This window comes from Pezoporus wallicus, unplaced genomic scaffold (assembly GCF_028554395.1).
Source record: "Pezoporus wallicus isolate ANWC-B61680 ecotype Strahan unplaced genomic scaffold, APGP_CSIRO_Pwel_v1 contig_1438, whole genome shotgun sequence".
NCBI classification, from domain to species: Eukaryota; Metazoa; Chordata; class Aves; order Psittaciformes; family Psittacidae; genus Pezoporus; species Pezoporus wallicus.
The window spans coordinates 104,564-119,430 of record NW_026638681.1 but is presented as its reverse complement, the minus strand read 5'-3'; the positions used below and the strand labels follow the sequence as shown (position 1 = coordinate 119,430).

At 38.9% G+C, this 14,867-nt stretch overlaps 1 protein-coding gene across 2 annotated transcripts in view; it reads left to right on the top strand.

Annotated features, from left to right (window-relative positions):
- USP9X (ubiquitin specific peptidase 9 X-linked) overlaps window positions 1–14,867 on the top strand; it is a 99,011-nt gene that overhangs the window by 24,135 nt on the left and 60,009 nt on the right. For both annotated transcript variants that reach the window (XM_057411828.1, XM_057411827.1), the window contains exons 2-10: window positions 103–356; window positions 2,166–2,311; window positions 2,636–2,715; window positions 7,933–8,045; window positions 8,818–9,036; window positions 10,179–10,294; window positions 10,556–10,807; window positions 10,881–11,019; window positions 13,090–13,242. In XM_057411828.1, coding sequence (XP_057267811.1) covers window positions 261–356; window positions 2,166–2,311; window positions 2,636–2,715; window positions 7,933–8,045; window positions 8,818–9,036; window positions 10,179–10,294; window positions 10,556–10,807; window positions 10,881–11,019; window positions 13,090–13,242 — 1,314 coding nt within the window. In that variant the 5' untranslated portion in view covers window positions 103–260. The remainder of the gene's footprint in view (window positions 1–102; window positions 357–2,165; window positions 2,312–2,635; window positions 2,716–7,932; window positions 8,046–8,817; window positions 9,037–10,178; window positions 10,295–10,555; window positions 10,808–10,880; window positions 11,020–13,089; window positions 13,243–14,867) is intronic.

The window sequence follows — 14,867 nt, the reverse complement described above, 5'->3', positions numbered from 1 at the left end:
TGTAGCAGCGATGTTTGGTTTTGTAGTGCTCTTTCCCAGGTGTGGATTACTTTCATATGCATGTGTCAATATAGCATATTGCCCTTTTTTTTTTTCTTTCAGGTTATGCAATGGTCTCTGCAAGATGGCGTGTTCTTGAGTTGGAGCTTTTTAAGGCAAGCGTATGCTGGTACTTCAGCTTTACTAAGTGGACTATAATTTCTTCTCTTGCAACAACTACATAAGCAGACAAAATTGCAAAAATCTGCCCTGTGTCGAGTATGACAGCCACGACTCGTGGCTCTCCGGTAGGAGGGAATGATAGCCAGGGCCAGGCTCCTGATGGACAGTCACAGCCTCCCCTCCAGCAGAATCAGGTATGATATTAACAGGGGTTCTTCTAGAATAGTGTTTCTGAGTTGTTTGTGTTTTTATGTTTCTAGAGATGTCTGTTAAGTTTGATATTTTTGTGTGTGTCTGAAAACCCAAAAAGATTCTGAGGGATGAAGGCAGTGCTGTTGGCAAAGCAAATACAGCTGGGGAGCTCTGCATTGAAAAAAGATGCTCCCTTTCAAGGTGTATGTACTTTGGATAAGAACCTTTCTTGGAGTAGTATTAGAAGCTTCCTCAGAACTGTGTTGTAGAATTATCTGCTACTGACTGATAAAACTACTCTCTGAGTTCAGTTTATGCTTAGTTCTTCAAAAGCACTTTTCAGATAAAGCAGCTTGTATGTCGGTATCAGATCTTTAAGACTAGCGTCATCTAAGTACATTGTACTAGACTCCCTGAAAATATGTTTGTTGAACAGGTTGTCCTGCTTTCAGAAGCAAAAGTTTTCAAATATTGTATCATAATGTTATGATTCTTTTTGTTGATTAAAAAATACCAGAAAAGATGCTTTTAAACAGTGAAGCCAAACCCATTTGGAAGAAAAACTACACTTTGTCATTTAGTTCAGTATGAAGGTGACAGTTGTTAAATACTATAAGGTTTTAGTGGTTGTTACTTCCTGAGAATTAATTTTCTTTGGAACACATGTGGTGAGTTGACTCTGACTACCAGGTAAGTGGCCACCTTGTTGCTTACTCCCTCCGCCTCAGTGGGATGGGGGAGAGAATAGGAAGGGAAAAGTAGAATATTGTATGGGTGAGATAAAGGCAGCTTAATAAGTGAAAGGGGTATGGGAGAGAAACAAGTACTGCAAATGCAGTGACTGAGCAGCAGCTAGTGGATGCCTAGCTAGTCCCCAGGCAACAGCTACCTTTGGACCCCCCCCCCCCCCCCCAGTTTTATTGCCGAGTGTGACACTGTATGATATGGAATATCGTTTTGGTAAGTTTAGGCCAGCTGTCTTGCTGAATCCCCTCCTAGCGTCTTGGTCACCCGCAGCCTACTTATGGCTGGGGTGCAGAGTGAGAAAAAACAAGGCCTTGAATCTGTGCAGCCACTGCTCAGTAGCACACAAAACACTGGTGCGTTACCAGTACTGTTTTGGTCAGAAATTCAAAACCCAGCACCACACAGGGTGCAGTGAAGAAAACTCCATGTCAACCAGACATGGTGTGACATCTGAAAAATATTGTTGAGGTTTTGGTCCTTCCTTGTCCTCCTAAATCTTGCTGTTCTGATTTGAATCTATTCTTGTCATTTCATACTATTTCTGTATACGGATAAGTCTGTATCTATAGAATTCAGTGTATTTTGCATGGCCCATCAAAATGGGCTTTAACTAATCATGTTCTTGGAGGTTGGTGAATAACCAGCTGTAATTGTTGTTACTCATTTTTAGCAAACTTCTTTAGATGTTGTTCATGATTGCTTTCTTATGTGCTGTTGCTGAAGTTTGTCTTTCTCTGTAAAAATAGTCATTTTTTCCTGGAGAAGATGTGTAAAAACTGGCACATCAATATTGGATTTATTTTCACTTTCTGTATAGGTGGCCTGCTGAAATAGAAGACTGTTGCAGAAAAGCCCCACACTTTCTGGGAAAGTAGCGTAATTTTTAAACTGTCAAGATAGAATGCAAATAGCACGTTTAATGCTCTGTTTTTCTTTAATCTGAAATCAAATGATTTTATATATTTTATGATGACAGGTACTTACTTCAAGTGATTCTTTGAAACACAGTGTGAAGGAAAAATGCCAAAAGGCAGTATTTAAAGTATTTTCCATACCAATTTTAGACTTCCTCCCCTGATTCTTCCAATGAGAACTCCCCAGCTACCCCGCCTGATGAGCAGGGCCAAGCAGATGCTCCACCCCAGCTTGAAGATGAGGAGCCTGCATTTCCACACACAGACCTGGCAAAGTTGGATGACATGATTAACAGGTATTTTCGCACTTTCTTTCAGAGGGTGTAGGTTATTTGTGCAAAATATCTTGATAGTGGAATCAGGGTTCTTGCACCTTTTTTTTTGCTGGATTTCATTAAATACTTATTTTATTGGGTTAGAATTGGAAAAAGAAGCTCAAATCATGGGTTTGTTTTATTTTGGCCTGGTTTGGCTTTGGTGGGTTGTTTGTTGTTGTGGGGAGGTTTTTCTGTTCCCTTTTTTTTTTTTTTAATGGAGTACTCATCAAGGCTTTTAAAAAATTATTTTTTTACCCTATATTACAAGCATTAACAAAGGAGCTGTTTTGTTTTTGAATATAGGCCTCGATGGGTGGTTCCTGTATTGCCGAAAGGGGAATTAGAAGTTCTTCTAGAAGCTGCTATTGAACTAAGTAAAAAAGGTAAGCTGAAAAGACAATTAATGATTATCGGGCCAGTGTGTAAAGTCTTTTCCTGTTCTGTTGAATCCCTGGAGGAGGCTTAAAAATTCTTAATTATTTCTTATAACCCTGGTCTTGCGTATTGTGTCAGAATGGTGTGCAGAACCCTCACAGATTGGAAATTTTAGAAAGCCGTCAATGTAGTTAAGAAATTAGGTGCCTTAGCATGAGTGGGGAAGTTGAATAAGCTCACAGCAATAAAAATCATGTTATTCCTGTCCTACCTGTTTTCTGTATTCTCTTTGATATCAGACTTAGTGGGTTTGGTCTTTTTAATAGATGCTAGAACTCAAAGAATTCTAGGTTTTTTAAATTAAGATACTTATATAGTTTTCCAAATGTCTTGCCATAAATTTTTGTTCAAATTTTGCACACACATACTTTTGAGATCAGAGAAAAGGTAGAATTTTAAAAAACATGACTTGTGTATGTGTTTGTTAAACTAGTCAGATTGACAAGTTTGTTGTGTGTTCTGGAAAGTTCTCCTGAAAGTTGCTTTGGTCCCCTATTCCAGTCAGTATTTATTGCCCTAGTATTTCAGTAACAGCAGAAATCAGATCAAAATATTCTTATAGGGGATCTACACTTACCGGGTAGTTATGTTTTAAATACAATGACATACAGAGTACCCTTTCATTACTTTTGCATAGCTGTACAAGGATGACTTCAATTTCATGTTAATAAAGGTTATTCTTACAGAGTTCTAAGAATAAAATGTTGATTGTGATCATAATATTCTGGATTATCTTGAATATTTTCTGTAAGTTTTTTTGCTTCAGAGCACTCTCTGGAGAAACTAAAGTTAGGGTACATCCTTGTGGTCCAGGATAGGATAATAACATGATGTTGCCAACACTGATTTATTGGTATTTGTGTTTGGAATTTGCTTCTTTGCATGTAGCTAGGTCTGGCAGGAATCCTCAGGTAACTGTAGAATTTGCAAGTCAGTGCATCTGTTCAGGAGCAAAAGAAATGTCAACTTATGAAAGAAGAATGCAGCCATCTATGTGTCTGGGCTAATGGAACAGTGCAGTAAAAAGAAATTCTCTGCTTGTGAGAGATGTATGTACTGCCAGCTGTTAAGTCATCCTTAAAAAAAAAAAAACAACAAACCAAACCCCAAAAAACGGTCAATGGAATGAAGTAATAAGAACACAACAAGCTTTTCAGCTGCTTCTAACATCAGTGTACATCTCCAAAGTATCAGACTTAGTTAAAAGTTCCCAAACAACTTTGTCTTAACAACTTCATCCACCAGCTCCCTCAGGACCTGCAGATGGATTTCATCAGGTCCCATGGACTCTTGTGCACTTTCTGGTTCCTAAGATTGATTTTGAACCTGATCTTCTGCAGTGGCCTGAGGTCTTCTCTGTAAAAAGATGGGTTTCTTTAAATACCTTTCAGTGCTTGAGGGAATGATAGGGTACTCAACCGAGTAACTGACACCGTTCTGGTAGCTCAAAACTTGGCAGATGCTGTTTCAGAGTTGTTTATATAGAGAGAAGTAATATAAATGATACCGTTGTTAATAGATTGAAAAATATGTGTTCCATTATCTCAGTAGGATCTAAAATAGGACACCTTGCTTCCTGTCTGTGGGCATTTTTCTTAATCTGAGGAGTTCTGTTTCAAATGGAAGAATTTAAAGCAGAAATAGAAAAACAACCAGCTGTTGAATTACTTACATTTTATATTGTAGTTTGTAACTCATCTGTATTATGAAGCAACAAAACCTAAGAAAAGCTTTTCCCAAGCACAGTTTTCCAGTGTTTGGGGGTTTTAAATAGCTTCTATTCCTACCATTGCCAGCTGCCATCAGCATTCTGGAGTGACTTTGGTGTAGCTGCTGTCTTTGTGACCCTGTCTATAAAATAAGTGGTATTTGCATCCTCTATAAATCTTTTCAGCAACTGAAATTGAAAGAGACATCACTGAATTGAAAACAGTCATCAGAATTAAATGTCATCATTACCACCTTCAAGTGCAAGGAGCAAATATGACAGAGTAGTATGAATCTTGTCTAGACTGTGACTTGCATTATTCCTGGCAGATGCCTTTATTTATGGGAGATTATCTTTTTATGTGTAGGCATAGATGTATTAGTCTTCATTAAGCAAGTTGTGAGAGTATCAAACCATAGTCTGGAGTTACTTGCTAATAGAAGAAAACCTACTTGAAAAATAGTATTTAATAGCAAGACTGATATTTATATTCACAGTAATTCTGCAATACTTATGAATTGTTTTGAGTAGTGAGATTTGCTCCAGAAAGAAATGTTGTAGTGAGTTGGATGCTATAAATATAAAAGTTTAAAAAAAAGCTGTTTGTTTTAGTTGTTGGGTTTTTTTTATAGGCAAGAATATTCTCCGCTCTTTCTTTCAAATTTCCCTAAACAGCTCTGCATTGCTCCATCTTTATTGTGGATGTTATTGCTTCTGATGTTTTCATTCAATTTTTGATATGCTGCTGAAACTTTCCAGTGTGACATACACGCAAGCAAGATGCAAGGCAACTTTTCCAATTTGTAGCTTATTTAAACTGAAATGTGATTTCACTGTGCAACAATACCAAGCACAACTACAGGCTGTGCAGAGAATGTATTGAGACCAGCCCTGCGGAGAAGAAATTGGGGGTGTTGGTTGACAAGAAGCTGAACATGAGCCAGCTTCAGTGTACACTTGCAGGCCAGGAAGCCAACTGTATGCTTGGCCGCATCAAAAGGAGCGTGACCAGCATGTCAAGGGAGATGATCCTGCCCCTCTACTCTGCTTTTGTGAGACCCCATCTGTAGTACTGTTCTCAGCTCTGGGGCACCCAACAGAAGAGGGATGTGGACTTGCTTGAGCGCGTCTAGAGGAGGCCACAGAGATGATCAGGGGTCTGGGGAACCTCTCCTATGAGGACAGACTGAGAGACTTGGGCTTGTTCAGCCTGGAGAAAAGAAGGCTCCAGGGAGGCCTCCAAGTACCTAAATGGGGCTGTAAGAAGTCTGGAGGGGGGCTTTTTGTGAGGTCATGTAGTGATAGGACAGGGGGGAATGGATTTAAACTGAATGATAGAAGGTATAAATTAACTATTGGGAAGAAGCTCTTTACTGTGAGGGTGGCGAGACACTGGAACAGGTTGCCCAGAGAAATTGTAACTGCTCCATCCCTGGAAGTGTTCAAGGCCAGATTGGATGGGGCTTGGAGCAACCTGGTCTAGTGGAAGGTGTGCCTACCTATGGCAGTGGGATTGGAACTAGATGATCTTTAAGGTCCCTTCCAACCCAAACCCTTGATCAGCCTTGGTCCCAAGTCTTTATTTTTGATTAATTGAAAGGCTTACAGAGTGGAAAAGAGGCAGGCTCTAGAGTCTTAAAAAAACAAAGTTTGTGTGCATGAGCCCATGTGCTTTCAAAAGCTGGGCAGCCCTATAATGGGAATTGAGTATCCTTTAAAGACCATCTCTCTCTGAATGATCTGTCTGCATTTCTGTGGGACCACTCTTGAGTTTCTTATTGAAAAGGTATCTTCTGCGTTTTCTTGAAATGGTTGGGTTTTGCCATGTATCTAAAGCAAGGACAGCGTATTTGTCCTTATGTTCCAAGGTTTCTTAGCCAGGTATTTGGGCTAGAATCAATGCAGTGAAAATTAACTACAGTAGGGTCAGTGCAGTGTCTTGTTGTAGAAGAACTATTAAACTCCTGATGATTTGATCAGTAAGAGTTATTGAAAGCCTGCCAGAATCTGTAAGTGCCATGTGTAGCCACTGTGCCCATGGGCAAGCGTGCGTTTCACCAGGGAATATTAGCCCCAGGTCACTGTCAGTTCTACAAGGTCTGAGCCAGCCCTTACCGGCCCACCATAAGGTTTTCTGCATTGCCCTTATTAAGGCTCCAGGTCTTGGGCAGGGGGGGGATCACTGGCACAGCTCTATGACCAGTGCATGGAGCCAGCTCAGCTGTGGGGTTGCGCTATGAAACTGTGTAGTCCAAAGTCATGGAGAAGAGAAGGTGGGTGATTTTGCATGGGGCCTTAGTGTTACAACCATTTACTGTTGAATACTCAGATGCATCAGTGTCTGTTCATAAACATTTGTATCTAGACTGACAAGTTTTATGGACCAGGGTGTTTATGCTCTTGAGGCAGGGTTAAACCACACAGAATTATCTGGCAGGTTGACCACTTTCTAAGCCCAGGTACAGAAATGAAGTGTTCCTCTGTTCTTTCTTCAATCCCCTAATTGGAGCTCCCATATACTTTATGTTTCACATCACCTTCTCCTTTCCTGTTCATTTTTTTTTTTCTTGCTGCATAACCCATTTCTCCAACTTCTCTCAATCCTGTCATGTTTTAAAAATAATTTTAAAATTATCCAAGGAGTGCAAGGAGGTAGCTTTCCTAGAACATGAATCCATCAGGTTTTAGTCTATTCAGGAGTACGTTAAGTTTGTCTTCATCCAAGGTTTATTATTTTAAAGTAATTCTGAAACTGTAAACACCAAACCTTTGAAGTCCAAATGTTGTTGTTTGACCCCCAGCTAGAAACTAAGTGCCACAGAGCCACTCCTGTGGTGGTATGGGGAAGAGAACTGGAAGGGTAAAAGTGAGAAAACTTGTGGGTTGAGATAAAGACAAAAGGGTAAAGCAAAAGCTACACACACAAGCAAAGCAAAACAAGGAATTCATTCACTGCATCCCATAGGCTGGCAGGTATTCAGCCATCTCCAGGGAAGGGAGGGCTCCATCACACATCATGGTTAGTTAGGAAGACAAATGCCATCACTCTAAACACCCCTCCCTTTTTTTTCTTCCCCCAGCTTTCTATGCTGAGTATGACCCCATATGGTCTGGGATACCCCTTTGGTCAGTTGGGGTCAGCTGTCCCAGCTATGTCCCCTCCCAACTCCTTGTGCACCCCCAGCCTGCTCACTGGTGGGGTTGTGTGGGAAGCAGAAAAGGCCTCAGCTCTGTGTAAGCATTGCTCAGCAATAACAAAAACATCCCTGCGTTATCAACACTGTTTCTAGCACAAATCTAAAACATGGCCTCATACCAGTTCCTGTGGGGAAAATTAACTCTGTCCCAGCCCAAACCAGCACACCAGATCACTGCTTTCAATATCTAAAAGTTCATGTACCAACTAATGAAATTGCATATCTAATAGTTTGTTTTTCTCTTTTCTATTTTAAAATAGGCCTTGATGTCAAAAGTGAAGCATGCCAGCGATTTTTTCGAGATGGGTTGACAATATCTTTCACAAAAATCCTTACAGATGAGGCAGTTAGCGGCTGGAAGTTTGAGATACATGTGAGTTTTTAAAGTTGTGTTTCTGAGAAGCATAGTAATTTAAATGAGGAAGGAGACTGCTTTTGTGACTATGAAGAGGTTGCAGAGACTGAATCTCAATTTTGAAACTCACCAGAGAACTGGGAGAACTCTTACACGTGGCTCTGGGTGGGTGGTAGGGGAGTCATCCTTCTATTCTTGTTTCACCTTACTGTCTCTGGTGCTTTTGGAAGGAAATAAAATGGCAGAGATGATCTGGGGAGGACCAGAACTTTGTATGTTCAGTAGTGCAGCTCTTGTTAGGCAGGATGTCTTTGGTCAGATGTCTAGCGACCTGCTTATTTTTATGTGCATGCTAGGGCATGAAAACTTGGTTTTGTTAGTAAAAGCTTTTAGCAGTCTGCTAACTTCTGAATGTTTGTAGCAGCTCCTTGAATATAAAAACTGCCTGTTGGACAGCTAGTCAAGTGCCTAGTGAGAAACTGTAAAGTTCTTGATAAGAAAATCAGTATCTGGAGAAAAATAGGTGAAAGAAGGAGAAGTTAATAGTTCATTGGAAAGTCATGAATGTCTCCACCAAAAATATTTGTGTCTCTTTCCTAAATTTAATTTTTAATTGAAAACAGATTGTTTAAAGCTTGTTTAAAGCCATTATTGGGAGAAGTACAAATTAAAATACAGTGCTGTAAAAACTCTTATGCAGCTCTGCACACTGAGTACAAATGGTTCAAAGTTTCTAGTTCATACTCATTGTACAGTCACCACATTCTTGGTTGTTGTTTTTTCTTAATAGAGATGCATTATTAACAACACTCATCGACTAGTGGAACTATGTGTGGCCAAGCTGTCCCAGGATTGGTTTCCCCTTCTTGAACTTCTTGCAATGGCCTTAAATCCTCACTGCAAATTCCATCTATACAACGGTACTCGTCCCTCAGAAACAGTTCCTGCAGGAGTCCAGCTTGCTGAAGATGAACTTTATGCCCGTCCTCCTGACCCACGATCACCAAAGGTGTGAGACCATTTTCAGGCCTGTATTTTATGCAGTGTTAGCTAATTACATAGTAGCTGTAGAGAGGTGGTTTTAGAGGAGGGGAAAAACCCCTTCATTATATCACTAAGATGTTCTGCTGCTTTTGACTCTTGACCAATAATGAAAACAATGCACATTTCTCCTTCTCACTCGTTCAGTCTTTGGTCCACAGTCAAACTGTCACGTGTTTCTGTGGTAAGCTGGCACAGCTCTATTGGAATGCTGTTCCTACTGTGCTAATTGGCTTGCTTGTATTTGCTAGTTGATGGATTTACCTTCTTACTCAACATGATTTTGTAGGTGGCATATTTTGAGAGGGAGATTATGTGATAAAGTAGGAATTTTCTCTCCCCTTTCTTGGAGCTCCCAGTAATGGGAGAAATGTTTTTAATTGGACATGGAATGTTACAGTTAGTGTGGTTTTGGGGGTTTGGGTTATTTTGGTTTTGATTTTGTGGGGTTTATTTGGTTTGGGTTTTTTGAACCAGCAGTGCAGACTAGTAATCTGTTCTGGTTCTTGGGTCTGAATTTTTCGGAATTGTGCCCAAATGGCATTGGTACAACTTCAGGATGTAGCTGAATTATATTATTGTTGCTATCTTTCTTTTTAATCCCCTCCTCCTTTTTTAGTAGAACTGCTAGCTATTGATACATAAGAACCACGGATAAAGAACTCCAGTGTCCTTGGACTTCCTTGCACTACTTACTGTGCTTAGAAGAATGTTGTTTTGCATTCTGACTGCTTTTATATGAAGCATTATCACATCAGGACGAGGAATAAAAGAGCCCAGAATCATCATGCTTTCTGTAGTAACTTAGCAGTCAAAGCTGAGCCTGAAGTATAATCATTCTTATTTCTATATATGTGATAAATTTCTCTGAATAACTAATATACAGCATCTGTTTTTTGACATAACAGGAAAGATCTTATTGCTCATTTCTGAGCATTTCCTTAAAACTGAATATTTAAACTATAAAGGCAAGCCCACTGTCAGATCTGTTGCCTCCTAACAGTTGTGTAAGGACTTCTTTTAAGACAAACTTTGTTACTAACAGGTACTTGAAAGTGTTCCTGAACGGATATTGTAGATGCCAGAAAATAACTGTTTATTGTATTGTAGGGTTGGCTAGTAGATCTTATCAACAAGTTTGGCACATTAAATGGATTTCAGATCTTACATGATCGCTTCATGAGTGGATCAGCATTGAATGTTCAGATAATTGCAGCTCTCATCAAGTAAGTTTGTTTTTTTTTCTTATTAATTTATATATTTGGAATAGTTGGACTAAGTATAAAATATGTGAGTGCAAAGCTTAGTCTTTTCTTGAGGCAATTCCCCTCACTCCATCTCTTAATTAGTTTTAGCACCTGTTTACCTTCAGCATTTCATGTACTTGTAAATGGACTTGAGATCCTTGAATTAGTTGCTGCTTACTATCATAATATTACACAACTGCCAGTTACAGCACTTTGATCCCTTTTCTTCTTTCTTTTTAGGCCATTTGGACAATGTTATGAATTTCTAACATTACATACAGTGAAGAAATACTTCCTTCCAATTATAGAAATGGTTCCACAATTTTTAGAAAATTTAACAGATGATGAACTGAAAAAAGAAGCAAAGAATGAAGCCAAAAATGATGCTCTCTCAATGATAATCAAATCTCTAAAGAACTTAGCTTCAAGAGTACCTGGACAAGAAGAAACTGTAAAAAACTTAGAAATATTTAGGTTAAAAATGATACTTAGGTAAGATATGCCTCATGGGATAGGCTGCTGCTGACAAGTTTTTCATACTTCTTACATTTAATTTCTCTTACAGGTTGTTACAAATTTCTTCTTTCAATGGTAAAATGAATGCACTAAATGAAGTTAACAAAGTAATATCCAGTGTGTCATATTATACTCATCGGCATGGTAATCCTGAAGAGGAAGAATGGCTTACAGCTGAAAGAATGGCAGTAAGTTCTCGTCTTCACTGAAATGCACTGACTAGATTTTCCTTCTCCTTATTACTTTAATTGTAGGAGTTGTTATATATTATGCATCTTGCATGCACTGCTGTTTTCATATCTAGTGTTATGAACAGTAGGTATCATGTCATGGTAATAGGTAATTTTGATAGTAGTCTTTCTGTGGGGGGAAAAAAAGGCTGTATTTGTTTCCAAGCTGCTGTTTAAAATTATTTTCAGTTCTGCTGAAATGATTTCTCAAAAAGGAATCCTTGAATAGTTAGGTTTTTGAACAGTATTCCTCCCCACCCTACCCCCCAAAAAACCCCAAAACACTGGTGTAAAACAGGTGTGATTCATTTGAAACTTTCATGCCACTGTACCTAAATACTGTAATGTTCATTTAAATAAGGATGTAGTCTAGATTTTGTGCTTCAGGTAAATTTTTCTCAGAGTTCTTAAGTGACTACTCTGCTTTTCACATTTAAAAAGCTGGATTCTTTGGTACAGAAAATTCTAGTTATCACATTTTTATTTTATTTAATATTTACATACTTGGAATAGTGATTTTTACCCCTCTACTCTGCTCTTGTGATTCCCCCAATTCTAGTAGTTCATACAGTTCTTGTTTCCTCAACATAAGGAGGACATAGAGCTGTTATCGTAAGTCCAGAGGATAAGGGGGCTGGAGCATCTCCCATATGCACACACGCTCTCAGCACCTCCCACATGAAGACAGGCTAAGAAAGCTGGTGCTATTCAGCCTGGAGAAGAGAAGGCTGCGTGGAGACCTCACAGCAGCCTTCCAGTATCTGAAGAGGGCCTATAAGGATGACGGAGAGGGACTGTTCATCAGGGACTGCAGTGATAGGACAAGGGGTAATGGGTTAAAACTTAAACAGGGGAGGTTCAGGTTGTGTATAAGGAAGAAGTTCTTTCCCGTAAGGGTGGTACTAGTTGCCTAGAGGAGTGGTAAATGCCCCACCCCTGGCAGTGTTCAGGGCCAGGTTGGACAGGGCCTTGACCAACCTGATCTAGTGTGAGGTGATCAGTACCCCATGGCAGGGGTGTTGGAACTAGATGATCTTAAGGTACTTTCCAACCCTCACCATTCTGTGATACTGTTACATGCTTGAGTGTGTATGTAGGGAACTATTAAAAGGAGCATTTATCTGTGTGACTGGCTACCTGATGTAAGGTTTATAATCTGCAAAAGGATCGCTGACAAAATAGAGTAACTGCAGTTTGACTTTTTAAAGCACTAGGAGGAAATAGGTCTCTTTTTTTACATATTCCCTGTAGTTTGGCATCTCAGACAAGAACTCTGTTTTTAAATGAAAACTTCTAGATTTAAGTATTTCATGAGACTAGCTGTAATATTTTAAGTCTGTAATCAAGGACTCTGTTGGAAGGTATGATACTATGCACATTTGTTTTTCACTGCTCAAAGCACACACTGCTTTGCTTCGGTCAAAAGAAGAAAATACAGTACACTACTTGACTGTGTCAATGACACCACTGAAAAAATTGCATCTAGTTAATTATGGCTTGAATATGTGCCTCTAATTAGTTGGAAGCATTTTTAAAAAAACCTGTAAGTGGCAGTACTTGGATAATCTAACCCTTTTGTATTTCAGTCCTTGCTTATGCCCTTTTTATGTGATGTGCTGTAGGCATGCCAGTAAAGCTAGAAGTGACTTCAACAATTTCGTTTTGATACTTAATGACTGTGAACTGGAAGAGAAATTTTTTTTATTCCTTGAATAGGAAATATTTTTTCCACTGGCTTTTTAGGTTTGAAGTTGCTTGAACATTTTTATGCTTTCAGTTCATGATTTTAATATGCCTGAAAGGTATCACAATGACTAGCATATTGGATTATTTAAAGTGCCGGGTTTTTTTCTAAGGTGAAATATAAATGAAGTAAATAGTTTCCTCTTATGCTACATCTTCCTCACTTTTCTCAATTAGAATATTGCATATAAAATCTGTAACAGGTTGACGTTTTGCTTTTTAGCTTAAATAGCAGTGATAGCACTTCAGTAATTTGAGATGGCACTACTTTCTTTTTATATTCAGGAATGGATCCAGCAGAATAATATTTTATCAATTGTGTTGAGAGATAGTCTTCATCAACCTCAATATGTAGAGAAGTTAGAGAAAATCCTCCGTTTTGTCATCAAAGAGAAAGCCCTCACTTTGCAGGATCTTGACAACATTTGGGCTGCACAGGTAAAGGATTCAACTGCTTCTCTGCTGCTGTGCAGGAGGGATCTTGTTGTATGTCATATATAGAGAAGATGACTTGTCCTTTTGCTTGGTGTTAGATAAAACTAAAGAAAATTTGAAATCAAATAGTGTTCTTCCTGGGGGTCCTGCATCTCCAAATTGTCTTTTTGGATGTCTAGTGGAAACGGGGTCAACTACATGTGTGTGTAAAGTCTAAAGGAGCAGTTCAGAACATGGTGTGAAGATTATCCATTTTAAGTACTAAGGAACCCTCAATGTTGAACAAAGTCTGGATTATGAAAGAACATGATACATGATGAGTTAATGTGTCAGAATGCATTAGAATATGTATTGCTAATCTCAGAGTTCACCACAGTTGTATATTTTTCCTGGGCAGAGCTCTGTTAATAAGGCTAATAATAATGACTGTTCTAGAAGTTGTTTAACAGCAAATTCTTTCCTTAGTGTTGTAGTGATTTTTATTTTTTTTTTTAATTATGCATTTTGCAATACTGGCTTGTTTATTTAAATGACTGGCGAAGCTGGACTTCCTAGCTGTCGGCTGCATGAGTTTAGCACACATAATGGGCAGCTGAAGAAACAAAATCATCTTTAATTAATGAGTAGACATAAAATAAAGGGTCGTTTTAGGGTAGAAACAATCATGAGAACATATATCTTTGTTCATCAGTAATGGGTAGTGAAAATCTAACTTAACTGTAAAAGTAAGCCCTCAGGCCAGTCTTTTGAGTGTGGGAAGACTAAATGTGGTTTCCAAAATAAACTATGTACTGGTTTTGGCAGAGATAGAGTTAAATTTCTTTGTAGTAGCTTATATAGTTCTGTGTAGGTAAGGCAGAAGATTTACCTGTAAACTCTATCTCAACCCATGAATTTTCTCATTTGTACCATTCTGATTTACTCTGTCATCCCACTTTCGAGTTAGAGAGTGAGTAGCTCTGTGCTGCTTAATTGCCAGCTGGGGTTACACTACAAGGGCTAATATAGGATTTGGGTAGTATTATATCCCTATCTTATGTGTGTTCACACTCTTCTGAAATAACGGTTTGGCTTAAGGGGACTTACCCAGGGGTTCTTATTTTCAGGCATGCTGTTTTCAGGTTGCATTTAAAACACTTTGAGATGACAGGTGATGCAGTGGAAGGTTGACTTGAGATCTCCAATATTTCAACTAACATTATAATCTCTAGACTTCAATTCTGGCACAACAGTAACTGTACAGGCTGAAATTCAAGAAAGCCTTTATTTTCTCATTACCTCTACGTCCTGTTTAGAAAGTTACATGTAACAGCGGTGCACAGACTACTTGAACTAAGTTCTGTGGTCATGCTGTTATTTTTCAGCTTGTGGTCTGTAAATCTTTCCAAACTGTAAGAAGTCTGTGCAGATAAAAAAGACTTTGAGAAGTTAGTTTGCTGTTGGTAGGCTTGTATTACTATATTAATATTAGAGCCTCACCTTTTATAAGGAAGGCGGGGGGGGGGGGGGGAATCTTGAAATCCGGAAAAAAAAGTCATCCAAGCAATTATGTTACTCCTAGTGCCTGGAACTGGAACATGTGGATAAACTACTTTAGGCCAAACCTTTTACCCTTCCAAGAAAAGTGT